The sequence below is a fragment of the Anguilla anguilla genome, chromosome 17, assembly GCF_013347855.1.
Source record: "Anguilla anguilla isolate fAngAng1 chromosome 17, fAngAng1.pri, whole genome shotgun sequence".
NCBI lineage: Eukaryota > Metazoa > Chordata > Actinopteri > Anguilliformes > Anguillidae > Anguilla > Anguilla anguilla.
The window spans coordinates 12,897,442-12,914,202 of record NC_049217.1 but is presented as its reverse complement, the minus strand read 5'-3'; the positions used below and the strand labels follow the sequence as shown (position 1 = coordinate 12,914,202).

The 16,761-nt window shown below is 46.3% G+C and overlaps 1 protein-coding gene across 3 annotated transcripts in view; it reads left to right on the top strand.

The window, feature by feature from the left end:
- The first annotated feature begins 8,438 nt into the window (after nucleotides 1-8,438).
- The window catches only part of LOC118216559 (RNA binding protein fox-1 homolog 2-like), a 33,821-nt gene continuing 25,498 nt past the window's right edge, over nucleotides 8,439-16,761 (top strand). For 2 of the 3 annotated variants that reach the window (XR_004763031.1, XM_035397835.1), the window contains exons 1-2: nucleotides 8,439-9,853; nucleotides 15,630-15,680. Coding sequence is in view for 2 of the 3 variants with exons in the window: in XM_035397835.1 (XP_035253726.1) it covers nucleotides 9,602-9,853; nucleotides 15,630-15,680 (303 nt within the window). In the remaining variant the exon portion in view is untranslated. The remainder of the gene's footprint in view (nucleotides 9,854-15,629; nucleotides 15,681-16,761) is intronic. The other variant, XM_035397836.1, reaches the window with a different exon arrangement.

Sequence of the window (16,761 nt, the reverse complement as noted above, 5' to 3'; positions counted from 1 at the left end):
TCGCTCTGCTTGGACAACCTCCCTCAGTTCTGGGTTCTTGACCACTCCACTGCTGTTGATGCTGCTGACCACCACATTGTCCTGTCTTCTCTGTCTGCAGTGGGGGTCTGCAGTACAACTCTTGTCTGGATTGCATCCTACCTTGCTGGATGGTCCTTCCTGGTCATCTTGGGTAGCAAAGTATGAACGGCCTATAGCCTTTCTACAGGTGTACCCCAGGGCTCCGTCCTTGAATTGCCGCCCATCTCCCTCTACACCAAATCCTTCAGCCCTGTCATCACTTCTCACATATTGTCATTTCATCGGTCTGCCAATGACATTTTTCTTTGTCTTACCACCCCACCGTCTGACCAGCAGGTGTCCACATGCATTCCAGCCTGTCCGAGTGACATCTTGATCTGGAAGGTGTGTTCAGTTTCTGCAGCCCTAGCCTTTGAAACAGACCTCTGGTGGGTCTACGGCAGGGGAGTCAAACTGAATCCCAAGGGGGCTGCAGTGTCTGCGGGTTTTTGAGGTTTCCTTTATCAGCTGCCAATAAAAACAAGGTGTGGGGATTCCTCAGCCAATCAGTGACTTAAATGGACCACTGGTGCCAAAACACCATGAAAACCAGCTGAACCTGCGGCCCTTCAGGACTAGTTTGACACCTACGGTCTACGAGATTCTGCATCTGCGGACATGTTTTGTCATCTCAAACCTTGCCTTTTTAAGCACCGCTTTTACTTTAAGTGCCTCCTTATTCTTTTTTTAAGTCTTAATCTTTTACAATTATTTCATTTTTTTATCTGACTTTAATTAATTACCTGACTTTTCTGTTCCTTACTCTGCTTTCATCTCCTTTCATTGTTCTTTTATCTTCTTTTCGCATGCTTGACATTTTCATTTTCTGTTGAGCACATTGGGCCTCATTCACAAAAACTTAAATTCTTCTTACTTTTGTTCTTAATAAAAGTTCCTACAAAAAAAATAACACGGGATTCGTGAAACACGTGCAGACCTTTGATTGTGTAATTTGTGTGTATCCCGGTTGTATTAGAGGATGAATGGCAATTGTTCTTAAATTTAATGTGCGAGCCTGTTCATGTCGATTTGCATTCCCACAAAAGACCGTCCTCTCCATCTGTGGTGAGTGGTATATAACCGATGCAGATGATCTCTGATGATGAGCTTTCTGTGGCGAACGGCCACGGCAGGCGTGGATTTGAATTCCGCTCAGCGGTCTGCGTTTGTCCTTGGGTCTCTCCAGGCTCGGGGCGTGGTCTCTGTGGGTTTTTGCGAAAGTACATGGAGAACAGTGGCTAATCCAGATCACCCCCCCAGGGAATCTCCTCCCTTTGCCATATTTACCTTCAGTCAGTCACCCGCATTTTCACGGTCCCCTTCATTCGCATGGTTTGCTCTTGTGTTCATGCATTTTAGAAACATCTCGTTCGGTACATAGCGTGCCGCTTCGACTTCTGGGGTTGGGGCACATGGCCACAGGATCTCAAAACTGACCCTCAGAGAGTTCAACGCGCTATGGTCCGTATATCCACATGGAGATATAACCCCAGTTACTGAGCTTTTATGGGCCCAAAATTTTAATAAAAAAGCATCAAAAACAAATATATTTATTTTTGCTTTTGCCAGTTTATTAGAAATAGGATGTCCACACAATCAAGATCTAATACTATTAAAGAGTATTAGCTCACAGCTTATTATGATGAAGACCTGCACTCACAGTCTGGGTGACTTGAGCATAACTGTCATGGTTTATGTGTTTGAATAAATGGTTTTAAACTATGGGGAGATTAGCTGCAGATCTATATGATTGAGCCTGGCTGGCCCACACTAATCTCCATTGGATTAGGCATCCTGCCCTGGCCCATTATCAGCCCTTATTTTAAGGGGTTTTGGGGATTCATGGGTAGGATCAAACACTCACCTAACAGAGAGTTTTAGCGCACCAGCTCATGATATCCATTTCTTATTTCTGTGGTAATGTTGCAGTCATTTTGTGGTAACATAAATGAGGTGTAAACGCCCACGAACGCAAGGCTGTTCCATCCCTCCCCTGCATCCCCGGAGCAATGCGACCAATCGAGGTGTGTGTGTGTGTGTGTGTGTGTGTGATTTCTAGGGTGGTAAAGCCCTGTGCAGGTGAGGCAGTGTGAGGACCAGCTTGTGCATGTTGCCCTGCATCTGACTCTGATGAAAGAGACGGCGTTTCGAGACAGTCCCTTACTCAGCACCGATCATTAATGCAGGAGCCATATTTACAGGAAGTGCTAGTACCTGACTCGAAGCAGGAAGGGGGGGAGGGGGAAGGCGACTCAGCGCCGGAGCTCTCCGCCAGTGGAGGAGACGCTCTAAAAGCCTCGAGGCTTTATCTGTGGCACAGGAAACTGCGGGAAGCCGTCTGCGTTCGTGTGTGTGTGTGCGGTGTGCGTGTGTGCGGTGTGTGTGCATGCGGTGTACGTGTGTGCGGTGTGTGTGCGTGCGGTGTGTGTGTGTGTGCGGTGTGCGTGTGTGCAGTGTGCGTGTGTGTGTGTGCGGTGTGCGTGTGTGCAGTGTGCGTGTGTGCGTGTGCGTGTGTGCAGTGTGTGTGTGTGTGTGTGCGGTGTGCGTGTGTGCAGTGTGTGCGTGTGTGCAGTGTGCGTGTGTGCAGTGTGTGTGTGTGTGCGGTGTGCGTGTGTGTGTGTGCGGTGTGCGTGTGTGCAGTGTGTGCGTGTGTGCGGTGTGTGTGTGTGCAGTGTGTGTGTGCGCGGTGTGTGTGTGCGCGGTGTGTGTGTGTGCAGTGTGTGCGTGTGTGCGGTGTGTGTGTGTGCAGTGTGTGTGTGCGCGGTGTGTGTGTGTGCGGTGTGCGTGTGTGCCTGTATGGGGTCCAGACCGGTTAGAGCTGAATGTGGAACGCAGTGAATAAGGAACTCCATTGAGTTCTGTTTGGGGTGAGCCGCCCACTAAAAGGGTCGGAGCTCCGCGCCCCACCACACTCTGCCTCAGGGACAGGGGCGGTTGATGGGGGTCTCCCAGCATCTGTTTGCCTGACCCCTTCGGCCATAAAGACAGAAGCATGCGGCTGCGGGCGCTCCCCGCTGTAATGAAGCGCGAGGCTGGACGAGCCGCTGAGGCACTCAGGCCGCCTGTAAGTGTGCCGCTAATGGAGCGGGTCGGAGAGGGCCAGCGCTGGCCAATCGCGCGCCGTCGCGCTCACCGCGAACGCCGGCCCGTGAGCACGGAGCGCTTTCCTCTGAAACTGACCTTTGTCCGCTTAAACATTGTCTTTTGCCTGTTTTGTCTTTTTTTAAATTTTTTTATTTGCTCATTTGTTTCTGAGTAACTGTCTCAACTATCTCAAGCAGTTTCCTTTCTGAACTGAACTGTTTCTAATGGGCATTACCTTTGTGTATGTATTCTCTGTGTAATTAAAAACATTGGGGTACAGCATTTTGCAGCATTTTCTGTGATACCACTATCTTTATCTTTTTTAAAAAAATATCTAAACTACATTTTGCAACTTTTCTTAATATTTTGACATCATCCATAGAAACCCAATATATGTATTGAAAACAATTTTAGGAATCCTGCTCTGACATGGTATACTCATATGTGCCACAAATTCCCAAATGGAAATTATTGTTTTGTTGTAGCATCTGCCTTTGGGATGCTCAGAAAAAAATTGCCTTGAGCTCAGGTGTACACTCAGGGGAATGCCTTCGGTGGGCTTATTCCCTTGGGCGTGAGACCACAAAGGCTATTGGAACTGAGCATGCGATGTCCTTCTGCTGTGGAAAAAAATCCACTTATTTTAAATTGAACTCCAATGGAAATTCCCACTGGGGCATGAAGCAAATAAACATCGCCATCTTCTGTTAAAAAAGTACCATTGCAAAAAGCTGAAAAACAGAGAGTTGAGTTGCTTTCAGGTTCTTTCTGTAAACAGAACGGAGTCATTTTTTTGTATTTCAATATTTGAGAAAGATAATAGCTTAGATTTCAATAACGGGTAAAATGTAATGGTTGTATCTTGGTTATTTTGCCATCTGGAGATTGATTGGCCTTAGGACAGCTTAGAATGGCAGGAATCCACGGTAGACACGAAGAAGAATACATTCTGATGGAACTGCAGACCATAGACCAGTGGGGTTCACAGATACATAACCATCCCTGGGAAGACTTTAGTCTAAACTGAACATCAGCTAAACATATGACTGGATGAAACCGACACCCAGGCACTAGAGACTACATCTCTACTATCACACAATATCTCTACTGCCCTTTGAACGGCAACAGAAATAAAACAGAAGAAATATGTGTGTAACCAGGCCAACATGCTACTGTAGTGGGAGGCTGTGGCTGACTAAATGTACTGACACCCACAATCTCCAGCTCTAATGCGCTGTCACAACTCGGATTCCATGTGAGGCTGATGCTGTGTAGTAAATATCCAGCTGTGTGAATTAATGATACCCAGAATGCAATGGGTTTAAACAGTAGTGCGGCGGTGATGTGATTGGGCCCGAATAATGCTTCCTGCAGCGTGTAGATACATGGGCACCTTACTGATTTTATCACATATTCTGACCCATGTGATGGGGAAACTAAGATAACACATATATATTTTAATAAGTTACTACTGCAACAAGCCTCCAATAATATATGTATATCATATTTATTCAGAGTTCTTTCTCAGTGGGAAATTAAATGCAGCTGTGTGTGTTTATGCTGCCCTCTAAAGGAAGAGGAGAATTACTGCGGTGGAATGTCGATGGCCCACAGGAACTGGCTGAAGGTCATAAGCCCTTCTTGTCAGACAGACCAGTTCAACTTAGAGATGGGAGAAGTCAGGTAAAACAGACAGGTTTATTTCCAGCTGCAGGTAGTACTTTCTCCTGGAGGCCATTATAGAGGTAAAGGGGTGAAGTGGCAGGTGTGGTTTGGGCTATGTAGCAACACCTGTTCTGCTCATTACAGTGAGCCTGACTAGCTCCTCTCTCTGGTGCAATTTAACTCTGTCCAACTTCTGCCAATGGACTTTACTAATAATCCATTGGCCAGTTACAATTTATAATCATTCTTATTCACGTGGAACTCCAACTGGAAGCAGTGAATCAAAGCCAGCATATGCAACTGTTAAACCCTTTTTCTTTAGCAATTATACTTGTCCCACCATTACATTAAACAATGGATGACCAAAACAAATGCATTCCCTACGTGGAGTTGCTCCACATCAACCTGCATGCACACTATAAGCCAAGCTCAATTTGAAATGACAGATTTCAAATAAAGATGTTTCAGTTGTCTCAGAGCAGGGATGTATTGAATACTGAAAATGGACAGTCTGGGTGAGAAAGCTAATGAGGCCTGTAGAGGTGAAGCCCAACTGCTAAGTGGCACGCCGCCAGCGCACTGGGGTCGCCAACGTGGGGGGTCACTATCAGCAAACCATGTGGTCCTGTCTTTGATAGTTTAGCCCCAGCCTCAGAAAGTACTGACCAACCCTCAGCAGCCCAAACACTGAGGTGTAAGACACCATCTAAACCCCCGGACACAGACAGAACAGACAGCTGGACTGGGCGTCTGAGAGAATCTGGCGTAGGGTTCAGTCTCACACTTCTGCTGTTCCCCAGAACGAACCCAGAACAAACGAGGGAAACAACGTCTCTCTGCTTGTTTGTCCGTGCGTGTTTTTCTGTTTCTTTTGTGTCAGCCACACAGTGCTACAGCAAGACTCCACCAGGGCGCACGCTTGGTGTAACCATCTGACCGTTCTGATCTAGAGCAGAACACAACATGCATAAGGGGCTATTTCATGTCCTATGGCCACAAATAGCAGATGAGTGAGGATTTCTCTAGGGCAAGTATGCATAATTTATTTACTCCACAGATGGTGTGTTTAAGGGGATGTAAAACAGCACTTCCCATAAGAACCCATTTTACCCCATCCCAAACTTGTAGTCACTTACACAGTTCAAATGAAATTCTGTCTGTGCGAACCAAAATGAGATGGGCGAGGAGAACAGATCAATAAAAAGTTAACATCTTGTAAAAGAAACACAGCATATGTAGAAATACTCATTATAATGCTGGAGTTTTCAAATCACTGTAACTAAGTGAGAGCATTTTTGGTTTTCTGAGTTATGCTCTGGGCAGGTTTCACCAATAGGGGGAAGAATTGGGGAATTTGGCTTTTCCTGCGGTCAGAAGATGGATGGAACTGAGGGCAAGGGCTGTGAACTTTATGAGGAGAGGGGATGTGAAAGGAGAAAATGGACCTGAGCCAAACATAAACACAGAGAGGACACACACAGAAGGGTGAGGTTCATCTCACTTCCTGGTGCACGTGCCTGAACACAGCAGGCAAAGGTTTGAGAGGGAGGAGTTTGTACCTGAACACTGCAGGTAAAGGTTTGAGAGGGGAGAGATTGAACCTGAACACTGCAGATAAAAGTTTGGGAGGGAGGAGTTTGTACCTGAACACTGCAGGTAAAGGTTTGAGAGGGGAGAGATTGAACCTGAACACTGCAGGTGAAAGTTTGTGAGGGAGGAGTTTGTACCTGAACACTGCAGGTAAAAGTTTGTGAGGGAGGAGTTTGTACCTGAACTCAGCAGGTAAAGGTTTGTGAGGGGGGGGGGGTGTATACTGCAACTCAGCAGACAAAGGTTTGGGATGAGGGAGTTAGCACCTGAACACAGTAGGTATGAAGTTAGGAGGAGGGAGTGTGCACCTAAACACAGCAGGCAGAGGGTTGGGAGGGGGGAGTGTCATATAGTACTGCTCCAACAAACAGGGGGAAAAACAGCAATATTCAGTAATATCATTAGGGGGCAGCAGAGATCTCTTACTGCTGTGCAGGAAATGGATTCTAAGGCAAGGGGGAAATTGACTGATGGATTTGGACCATCTTCTCTGTGGGGAGTGTGAAGTTCTCCTGTCTGAGAGACACTTTCAAGTCCTATAGAGAAAAAACAACACGCACAGTAAAATCTCTCATCCTCTGCAATATCCTCCTCTGAATACCACGCACTGCTGGAGCGTTTCTCCTAGTTCTTTGTGTCTTTTCATGGTTAATGGTTCCAGCCAGTGCTGCTTAATTGTTGTAAATTATAATGACAGTAATTATATTTTTATTATACTATTTTAATGACATTGTCAGTCAAATTTCCCTACTGGGGACAATATTATGTATCTACCACTAAGAACAAGTATGAGTAAGATGGATCTGCATGAATTAACAGAACTGTACAGGAGTGGTGTTATGATGCACAGATTTGCAAAATCAGAAACTTTTTTGATGGTTTCTCACTGGAACAGGAATAGCAAATGTCAAAAACCTCAGGACTTTGATTGATTAATTTTATGTGATAATTAAAATACAACAGTCTCACAATTATCCCCCAAGACATATAATATATAAGCCTAAAATTGGTTTAGTGATTTAAAGAGTTAATTATGTAATGATTTCTAAAATGGTGACCGCTTCTCGCGTAAGCCATGGAGCAAATTCATAACTCTGATATGAGGTCTCTGCATTTTTAGCTCAGCACACAGACAGGTAAGCTGTGATCAGGAGAGATCCCGCCCTCCTTTTCCTGTGCAGGAGCATGGATGCGTTTCAGATCAAACCCTGCGACGCCATGGTTCGCACATGTCCTTCACGAATCTCCAAGAAAAGGAAACGACCGACAGACACTGCAGGACGCTTTTACAGTTTGCTCACACAGTGCAGGAACAGACAATTACCTCTATCACCACCAGGGGTCGCATAAATACCGGAGCGACCATGACAAGCGAACCTCATGCCGCTTGTGAGTCCTACACAGTCCGGCGCGATTCGCTGCAGCACTAAAAAGGAAATTAATTAAAAATCCATAGATTTTAGTTAGTATTTTGTACTTGTTCATTCATTTTACATTTTGTTTATTTAATGTAAGTGACAAAACGAGATATAAGTTCCGGACGCCAGACTCTGTCCTACCCCTTTACCAGGCCGTCACGGCTACTGTTAACCCCTCCCCCTCCCGACCATTATTAGCCATATAACATACAGCCCGACATCTGACCTAAACTGAAGTTAATTGTTGCGATATTCTATTCATACGGGCAGAGGGGGGGTCGAAAGGATGACAGGGAGCATAACTATGTTTATTTTCCTAAATCTGGGTGTATAAAACGCTCAGTTTTTAGCAGAGAACTAAGGTTAGCGCCCTCTGTACCCGACAAAATCACAGCGATACATTTGTGACAATATTATAGAATGTGACTCATAGCAGCAAATATAGATTACAGTATAATATTTGTGATGGCTACATATATTTGCCATATCAAAAGCGCTTTCCACATTTTGTACGGATGATTACAATATCTTATTAAAACATAAGTGCATGTGTGTGTGTTAAGGAGAAAGAGGAGGGTGAGAACTGAAAGGGGGAGGAGGAGGAGGAGGAGGAGGAGGAGGGGGAATTGGAGATACACGGCAGAAAGGAAATCATTTTCCTTGGGCTACAAGATAGCGCACACGCTCGGAGAGAACACCACACGGATTGGAAGAGGCGAGAAAAGCAAGGAGACTGAAATAAAAAGAAAGCATTTGTTTATCTTGGGAGTTATTTTGTTACGGGAGAAGAGAGGAATAATATATGACCAAGAAACGGGATTCGTGTCATTTCCAACAATAGATTTTTTCCCTTCATCGAAAACGAGATGGCGAAGTAGCGGAATGTGTAATTAGGAGGAGCCACATTTAGATGTTTTTCAGTTAAGGCGCACGGATTTGTTTGGAATTTTGAAAGACTATTTTCGGTTTGCTGAATCAAGAACCGTGGGTGGATGGGCATTTGTGATCGGGGTTAGAATCCGTCTGTTTTGTTAATGCATATTCTTGCCATAATCGAACAATACAGCGAGTTTATTTCATTGTTAGCGTAGACACGAATCGTACAGATTGTTGCCGATGACTCATAGGCTACGTTGAATTCAGGGTCTACCTTTATCCTGCCATAACTAGCTAATTGTTCTACGCAGGCTTTAAACGAAGCAAGCTATTTATGAATAGGTAATGGTAAAATAAAATATATAAATGTATACAGACAAATGCCGCGGAGACTCTTAAGTGTTATTCCTAGCACGTTGTTTGGATTGAATCCGTACCTTAATTACGTCCAGGCCTATATAGCTAATTAACAAACAGTGTAGGCCTTGACTAAGTGACTACAGTGTTGCATAAAACTGGAATTATTATTCCGAAACCTAATATCAGTAGAACTGTTTGTCTTTGCAGTTTTTTTCTTGGCGTCTAGATAGGGAAAATGAATGCATAGTTAGCCCATTTAATATAATGCAAACCTACCGATAAGCAATCACGCGTGTACTGTGGCTAATGGATAAGTTATTCTTTAAAATCTGACATTTTGTATAAAACGTTGTAATACGGTTCCATGTTGTTCAGTAGATCACAGAATTAAACCAGTGTGAACGGAAGAGAGGAGGTTACTGAGCTGGCTATTGGGGCTGAGAGAGCTAACGTTGCATCTAAGAAAGGTTAGGCTACATTACAGAGAGGGGACACGCTAAAACGGGAAGGGGTGTTAGGTAAAATAGATACGGGGGGAGAATCGTTCAATGTTAATGTCGACCGACGTCGCTTCAATTATGCTTCCCGTTACCCGGGGAATCATGGACCGGGAAAGGGACATGGACACAACAGTCGGAGCACACACGAACCCGGCTGGAGGCGCAGCCCCTGTTCGGGGGATGAAACGAGGAGACCCGGAGCCAGACGCACAATCAGCAGCCACCTTGAGTGAATTAGCTGGGGCGGAGTGCAAACGACCACGGATAGACGGATCTACCAGTGTCGGTGAGGTCGGGCAGGTAAGCGATTGGATGGTGTCATTGTGTTTTCGGCGACTGATGGCTTTTAATTATATAATGAATGCCCCTGTAGGCTACTGCAATATCGTTATCTTGGTAGGACCGAATGACACGTTTTTAATTTGAGGATTGACTGAACGAGAACGTATATATAGAACATATATTAAGGTGACTTTACCATGAGGTAAATTCATATAGGCTGCCACACAGGCCTGAACATAAGGTACAGCTCAATAATGAAAAATGCAGCCCCCCAAGCAATTTTAGGTTTCAATAACACCTTGTTACACGACGCCGTGTCACTTAACCGTTTGGCTATTTCGGTAAAACTGTCTGTGTATGTGTTCAAAAGGTTGAGACCTTTGATCGAGAGTAAACCTATTCTTGACATAATTATGAAATGCAACCCAAATAGCCTGTAAATCACAGATGGAGAAATGGACGATTCATCTTTAAATGTGACTGGCCCACCGTGTGTGTAACTGTTTGTAACTGTGTGTGTGCGTTAGTGCGTGCGTGCGTGCGCCTCACTCAAGCTAAACAAAGGTAATGTGATATACCCTGCAGTAATATTACAGCGAAGGCCAGAACGGACGAAAACACGCCATGCTCCATATGTTTTTCCTCGCCTGGGCACGGATGTGTGTGTGTGTCATGTTTATGCTGTGTCACTAGCTCAGTCACTGAAGTTGAGCGCCGAATAGGTCAGGCTGCGGAGTACTGTAGGTACCGTAGGCCAATACAGTATTGACGTGTAAGTAACGTAATATTTTCCCTTGATTTTTGACGGGGCTTAGTCCTCTGTGATTTACTAAAATAGCGATTATCTTAACCTACATCAACTGCTTTTGAAGTCTTTGTCTATGAATTGGAGGTAGGTAAAAAAGAGGGGTGGGCAAAGGGGGGTTTTGGGGGGAGGGGTCATTACAGAGGAGACAAAGAACGAATCCACTCGATTTCTAATCTCAGAAGGGACAGTGATTTTTGTGATAACGCCTTTCCTCTCTTTACGCGCCCCTTTACTGCAGTCAAAGTGGCGCTTTATCACTTTGCAGAAAACGGATCTGTAGTGTAGCGTGTCTGTAATGTATAAACATTTTCCTCTTCTGCATCGGCGTGCCTCTGCACCTGAAATTATGCGCCCCTCCATTTTCTAGCCGAAGTCATTAGTCGGAAGATGAAAGGATTAATTGATTTTTGAGCAAGGGTTGCGCGCTCTGAATAGTCATTTGGAAACAATGACATTGTAAATATCCGGGCCCTGCAGAATGATGTAGGGCGCTGAGTAAATCTAACAAACACCAAATATAATCTCGCTAATTAGCTGAAGTGATGTGATGAGGAATTATGGATCGGTTCCACACTGCCAATCGGCTCTATTGATTACCTAGACTGGAAATTCGCCCGTGGGTGGGGGGAGGGAGAGGGGGAAATGGGGACAGAGCCACACGGACTGATGGGAAGCGAGAAATTGATGGATGGGGGAGGGGGAGGAAGTGGCAGCGTAAAGGAGAATTGTGGGGCTCTGATAATTTTCGGCTGGTTGTAGCATGAGCAGCACTGAAGCGAAACGCTGCGGGTCCGCAGAGATTAGAGGTTGTGCAGGGATAGGCTCCTCCAGGCGGGGCGGGTGGCAGATGCTCTGGTCTTTCGGCTCCAGTGAGATCCTGCACCCTGCTCTGGGTATGAGAGAGGATGACCTGCACGATAGAGGAAGGTGAAAGTGGTAGAGTAATAGAGTATGAAACACCTCAGCATCCTCCTTTGGCCTGGCCTTTTATTAACCCCCAGACTTAATACAGATCTGTCACTGACTCCTCGTCCACTCACACTGCTTATGTCAAACATACTCTCTCCCAGCCTGTTTCCTCTCTTCCCTTTCCCAAAAACCAAGTACAAAATGAGCTCCCTCCACCCCCCCCCCTCCCCCCACACCCACAAGCTGCTTTGTCGTATCATTGGCCGCAAAGAGGCTTTGTGACATCCTAACGAGACGAAAGCTCATTTAGGAGTGGGTATTAATCGGGCCGGGGAGGTATTAGCGGCGCTGCGGCGCTACGGCCTGGCGCAGCCCGCCGCGGTTTAATGATTGGCTCCTGAACTTTGAGCGCGAGATGCCCGCTGTGCTGCCCTTGACCTCTGACCTCCGCGATAAGCCCGGAAAGACGGCGCGGGCGGGCACGGAGTTGTGCAAACGGCGCTCGGGGCCGCCGGGCGCTCGTTAGCCCGGAGATAGCGGCTGTGGGAGTCGCGCTCGCGCGGCTGAACCGTCGCACGAGGTGCCGCGGACCCTCAGATCTCACTCCTCCTTCTCCTCTTTCTCGGGCTGGAACGTTCCCCCCCTCTCTCCTGTCGTTTCCGTCTCCTTTTGTCTCCTGCAGTCACTGCCCTGCTCCCCCTTCCCCCTCCCCCTCCCTCACCATCTGCTGACCCTCGGTCATCGTCTCCCCCATGCCCCCCCCCCCCCCTCCCCGCTGCTCTTTTTCTGCTGTCCCTTACTTTTCCTCAAATAAAGTGGCAGAGAAAGTAACCTGACCCACATTTCTGTCAGCTCTGTGTAAGTATGTAGTAAATATCCAGTTGGTATTTATTGTAGTATTGCAAATGGTGTGTGAGTGTGCAGTAAGTTTCAAGGTTTTATTTACATTATTTATCATTGAGGTACTGGGAGGGTTTTGTAAATATGTTTTAGGTGTCCAGATGTTGTTTAGTATTATTTAGAATTGTGGTTTTGAAATGTGTAGTCAGGATCCAGATGTTCTTTGCGTGTTTGTTTAGCATTGTGGTGCTGTGTGCCTGCTGTGCAATTGCTGAATGCATTGCAGTGTAGTTTGGTAGGGTGTGATGTCACTTCCTGTGTCATCTGTTTATGCATGAGAGTATAAATTGGGAGTGACAGTGCTGAATTTATGAGTTCTGTGTGTGTGTGTGTGTGTGTGTGCGCGCGCGCGCGTGTCTGTCTGTGTGTGTGGTGATGATGGGGGTATCATATTCACCACCCCCCCATCTGTCCCCCCTAAGGAAAGGTCACGTGACATTCCTGATGTGTGACTCACTGTGTCTGTGACTCTGTGTCTCTGTTGTATATTAACGCTGTCACTTTCTGTCTTCTCCCTGCCCCCTACTTCTCCTCCTCTTTTCTCCTCATCTGTTTTTCTTTTCTTTCTTCTCTGCCCTGCTCCCATTTTCCCTCCCGCTCACTCCCTCCTTCCAGGCAGATTGATTCCAGATGTTTCCAAATTCTCCCTTCCCCCCCTCCCTGTCCTTCTCTCTCTCCCTTTCCTTCTCCTGTGTTCTCTCCCTCTCTCTCTCTTTCTCTCTGTTCTTTAGTCCCTCCCCTTTTGCTCCAAGATGGTTGCAGATGTGTTTTTTTAACCGTTTGTGTGCAGAGTGTGTTAATGCTTATGCGAGGGCACTCTGTGGGGGGTGTGGCTCCACGTGTGCAGCTGGGTATTTACCCAAGCCGTGGGGTGTACTTTGCACTTCGTCTCAGGATACAGGGCAGCCCCCCCCCCCCCCCCCCCCTGCAGTCAGACCCTGCAACTCCTGGGCGGCGAATCCCCTTTCCGTTGCGCTCGGACACATAGCTGCCTGTTTCAGGCGCCGCGGTATTCCCAAAATGGCGCCATCGCAGTGGATTCCCCCCTCTCCGAAGCCTCTTGTTTGTCGTTGCTAAATCGGTGCGTTTCTGGGGCTGCAGCTTTTTCATGGCCACTTAGTGTCTCGGTGCCTTAATGCTGCGCGCTAAAGAAAGCGTTCCCCCAGGGGAATGGGCACGAGGGGCAGATTGGTTCCAGATGAAACAGGAAGTGTGGATGGGGAGACAAAGAGATTGCTGTGTGTGTGTGTGTTTGTGTGTGTGTGTATCTATCTGTGCGTGTACTGTGCGTGTTGTGTGATTAGACCCTGTCTCTTCTCCCTAGTTCTATTTGGTAAATTAACTTGCAGTGTAGCCAGGCTGTTAGGTGAGTGCATCTCTCTCCCGCTGTCGCCATGGCACCCCTGCCTTCTCTCTCATTTGATTGGTTGGGGGTGGGGTGGGGGGGGGGGCAGGGGGAGAAGCCAAAATGATTCTCAGTGGAGAAGGCGGGGGAGGCTGGTGCTGTTTACTCACAGCCTGGCTGTGAGCAGACTGAGAGCAGCCCCATCATGGCTCTGATGCTCCCGCTCAACCCCCCCCCCCCCCCCATCCCGTGCTGAGGAAACAAGCCTCCCTTTCCTGCTGCAGACACAATGGGCCGACCCGCTCCTGTAACACTCACGTGTTGGGCTTGTTGCCGCTGCTGTAACACACCTTTATTGTGTTTCAAATTCAAATTAAATATGCTTTACTGGCAAGACCACACACAGGCGTAATATTTCCTACATAACTATATTAAATGCTATTAATAAAAATAATAGCAACTATATTATTACTGTTGTTGTTGTTATTTTTATTCAAACTTTTGAGTAATTTTTGGGTGGTCTGTTACTCATTGTCTCTCAGGTTCTGGTGCATCACACACTGGCAGGTGTCTCTCAGAAAGACTGACATTTTTCTCATCTAACTGTGGAAAGATGGGAGTTATGTTTTTAAGTTGGGTAATGAATAGTTTTCTGATGTCCACATTTTTATCCAAATACTGGAGCGAGTGTATTTGGATACACCCTACATCCCCAGTGGGTCAGTTTCCACCAAGTCATTCTTTTATTTCTTTATTTTTGTCGGCCATGTTTTTGTCTGCCTCTTCATATGCTTCGACTTTTTGTTCTCCCGTGCTGTCCTCTCTCCCGCGCTCTTCTCCTTCCTTGTTCCTGTTGTCGTTGGGGAACGGCAGAGGGACTGCAGACTGACGGGCAGGGTGCAGATAATCTAATTAAAGCTGATTACAGCGCAATTAGCGGCATCTCACAAACGCTGCTGCTGCTGGCGAGGGCCAGAGAGCGAGCGAAGAATGACTCGCGTGGCTAACCGCGGGATTCACTCGCACAATTAACTCTTTCACTCGTTTGATTCACTCGCACAGTTAACTCTTTCACTCGCACAGTTAACTCTTTTACTCGTTTGATTCACTTGCGCAATTAACTCTTTCACACGCACAGTTAACTCTTTCACTCGCACAGTTAACTCTTTCACTCGTTTGATTCACTCGCGCAATTAACTCTTTCACTCGCGCAATTAACTCTTTCACTCGCGCAGTTAACTCTCACTCGCGCAGTTAACTCTCACTCGCGCAGTTAACTCTCACTCGCGCAGTTAACTCTTTCACTCGCGCAGTTAACTCTTTCACTCGCGCAGTTAACTCTTTCACTCGCGCAGGTAACTCTTTCACTCGCGCAGGTAACTCTTTCACTCACGCAGTTAACTCTTTCACTCATGCGATTCAATCCTTCATTAATGCAGTGCGCTGCTTCACTTTCACGAGTCAGTCTTTAACTTGTATTGATTACAATGCTAAAATGGCTAATGCTAAGTGGGAGTCTACTCTCCAGCATTGCTGTGATGTCATTTGTCTGTACAAAATGATGGCTGTTTGTCAGTGTGTCAGGACATAATGGGGATGCCTCTGTATCATTGAGGAAAGCTGGGGTGCTGGTATTGAGTTGTACAAGTTATTACAGCTGTGTGTTTGTGTGCGTGTGTGTGTATGCGTATATACATGCATACATACGCAAGTAGAAATAAAACTGAGTCACTTAAGATGAGAGTCTCAGTTAAATTAATCTAATGTAGTGAAACTGGCCACACAGTGACTGTTTTATCACCCTATTAAAGGAACCTGTACTTTCTTTTCAGAACAATGACCCCTTGACCCCCGGTTTCCTTGGATACCCACCTCACAGTCAGGTAGGATGTTGTTTCTATCACTGGCTTTGTCTGTTACTCCTTATTCTAACTGTTCCACAGAACTCTATTTTGCAGACCTGTCTTGGTGTTCCACAGATTCATGTCTGTGAACCGCAGATGCATCTCTAACTGTAAAAATAGTCTGTTATATTTTTCCTCTCCTGCTTTTCCTTCCATGTGTGTCTCTCTTACCCCTTCTCCTCTCTGTGTGCCTCTCTTCTTCCTGCTCTGCATGTGCTGCACAGTCTCTGCACAGCTCCTGCAGCTGCACAGGTGTGCCACAGGAGGGCGATATTGTCTCCTTAATGAGGAGATGCGTTTACAGATTTGGAATGGGGGGAGGGGGTGGTGGTGGTGTCTGGAAAAGGGGAGTGGCCTGTGAGGAGGGAAACCCCTGACTTGGTTTTAGGAGTTGGCCTGTTGGTTGGAGACCAGGATTATCAGAGAAGGCGATGAGGGAACCATCCTGCTCCTATGAGCTAGTGTGCCAGACAGGGAACAGGGGAACATTTGATAAAAATAAAAAAACACAAGTGATCACAGGCCTGGTTTGCTGTACCACAGGCCTTCTTTATGGCAGTGGTCTTGGTTATGATAGATTCCATTTATATTGTTCCTGTAATGTTTTGAAGCAGATTATAACAGTTGTCTTTGTTGCAGTATTTGTGGAATGGCACATGTAACTTTCGATGAAATGTGAATGCATGCTTGTATATACACTTGTAGGGTCAGTACATACATGCATGCATGCATTTATCTGTCTGTACTGTGTGTGTATCTGTGTTTGCCTGTAGTTTGTGTGTATGTGCAGCTTGTGCATATGTGTGTGTGTTTGCCTGTCGTTAATCCTCAGATCATCCTCCATTCATCCTGTCATCCTCATCACTTACACCGTAATCCTCTCATCCCTCGCTCTCTTTCTCTATCCCTTTATCCCTTTATCTCTATCCTGTTATCTCTCTCTTTCAGTCTCTCTGCCCCTCTGTACTTTTTTCCACACATCTCTTATCCCATTTTCTTTTTTATCTTTGGAGAAGATGGGCACAGAGCAAAGTGTGTGAACATACTGTACATCTGGAGT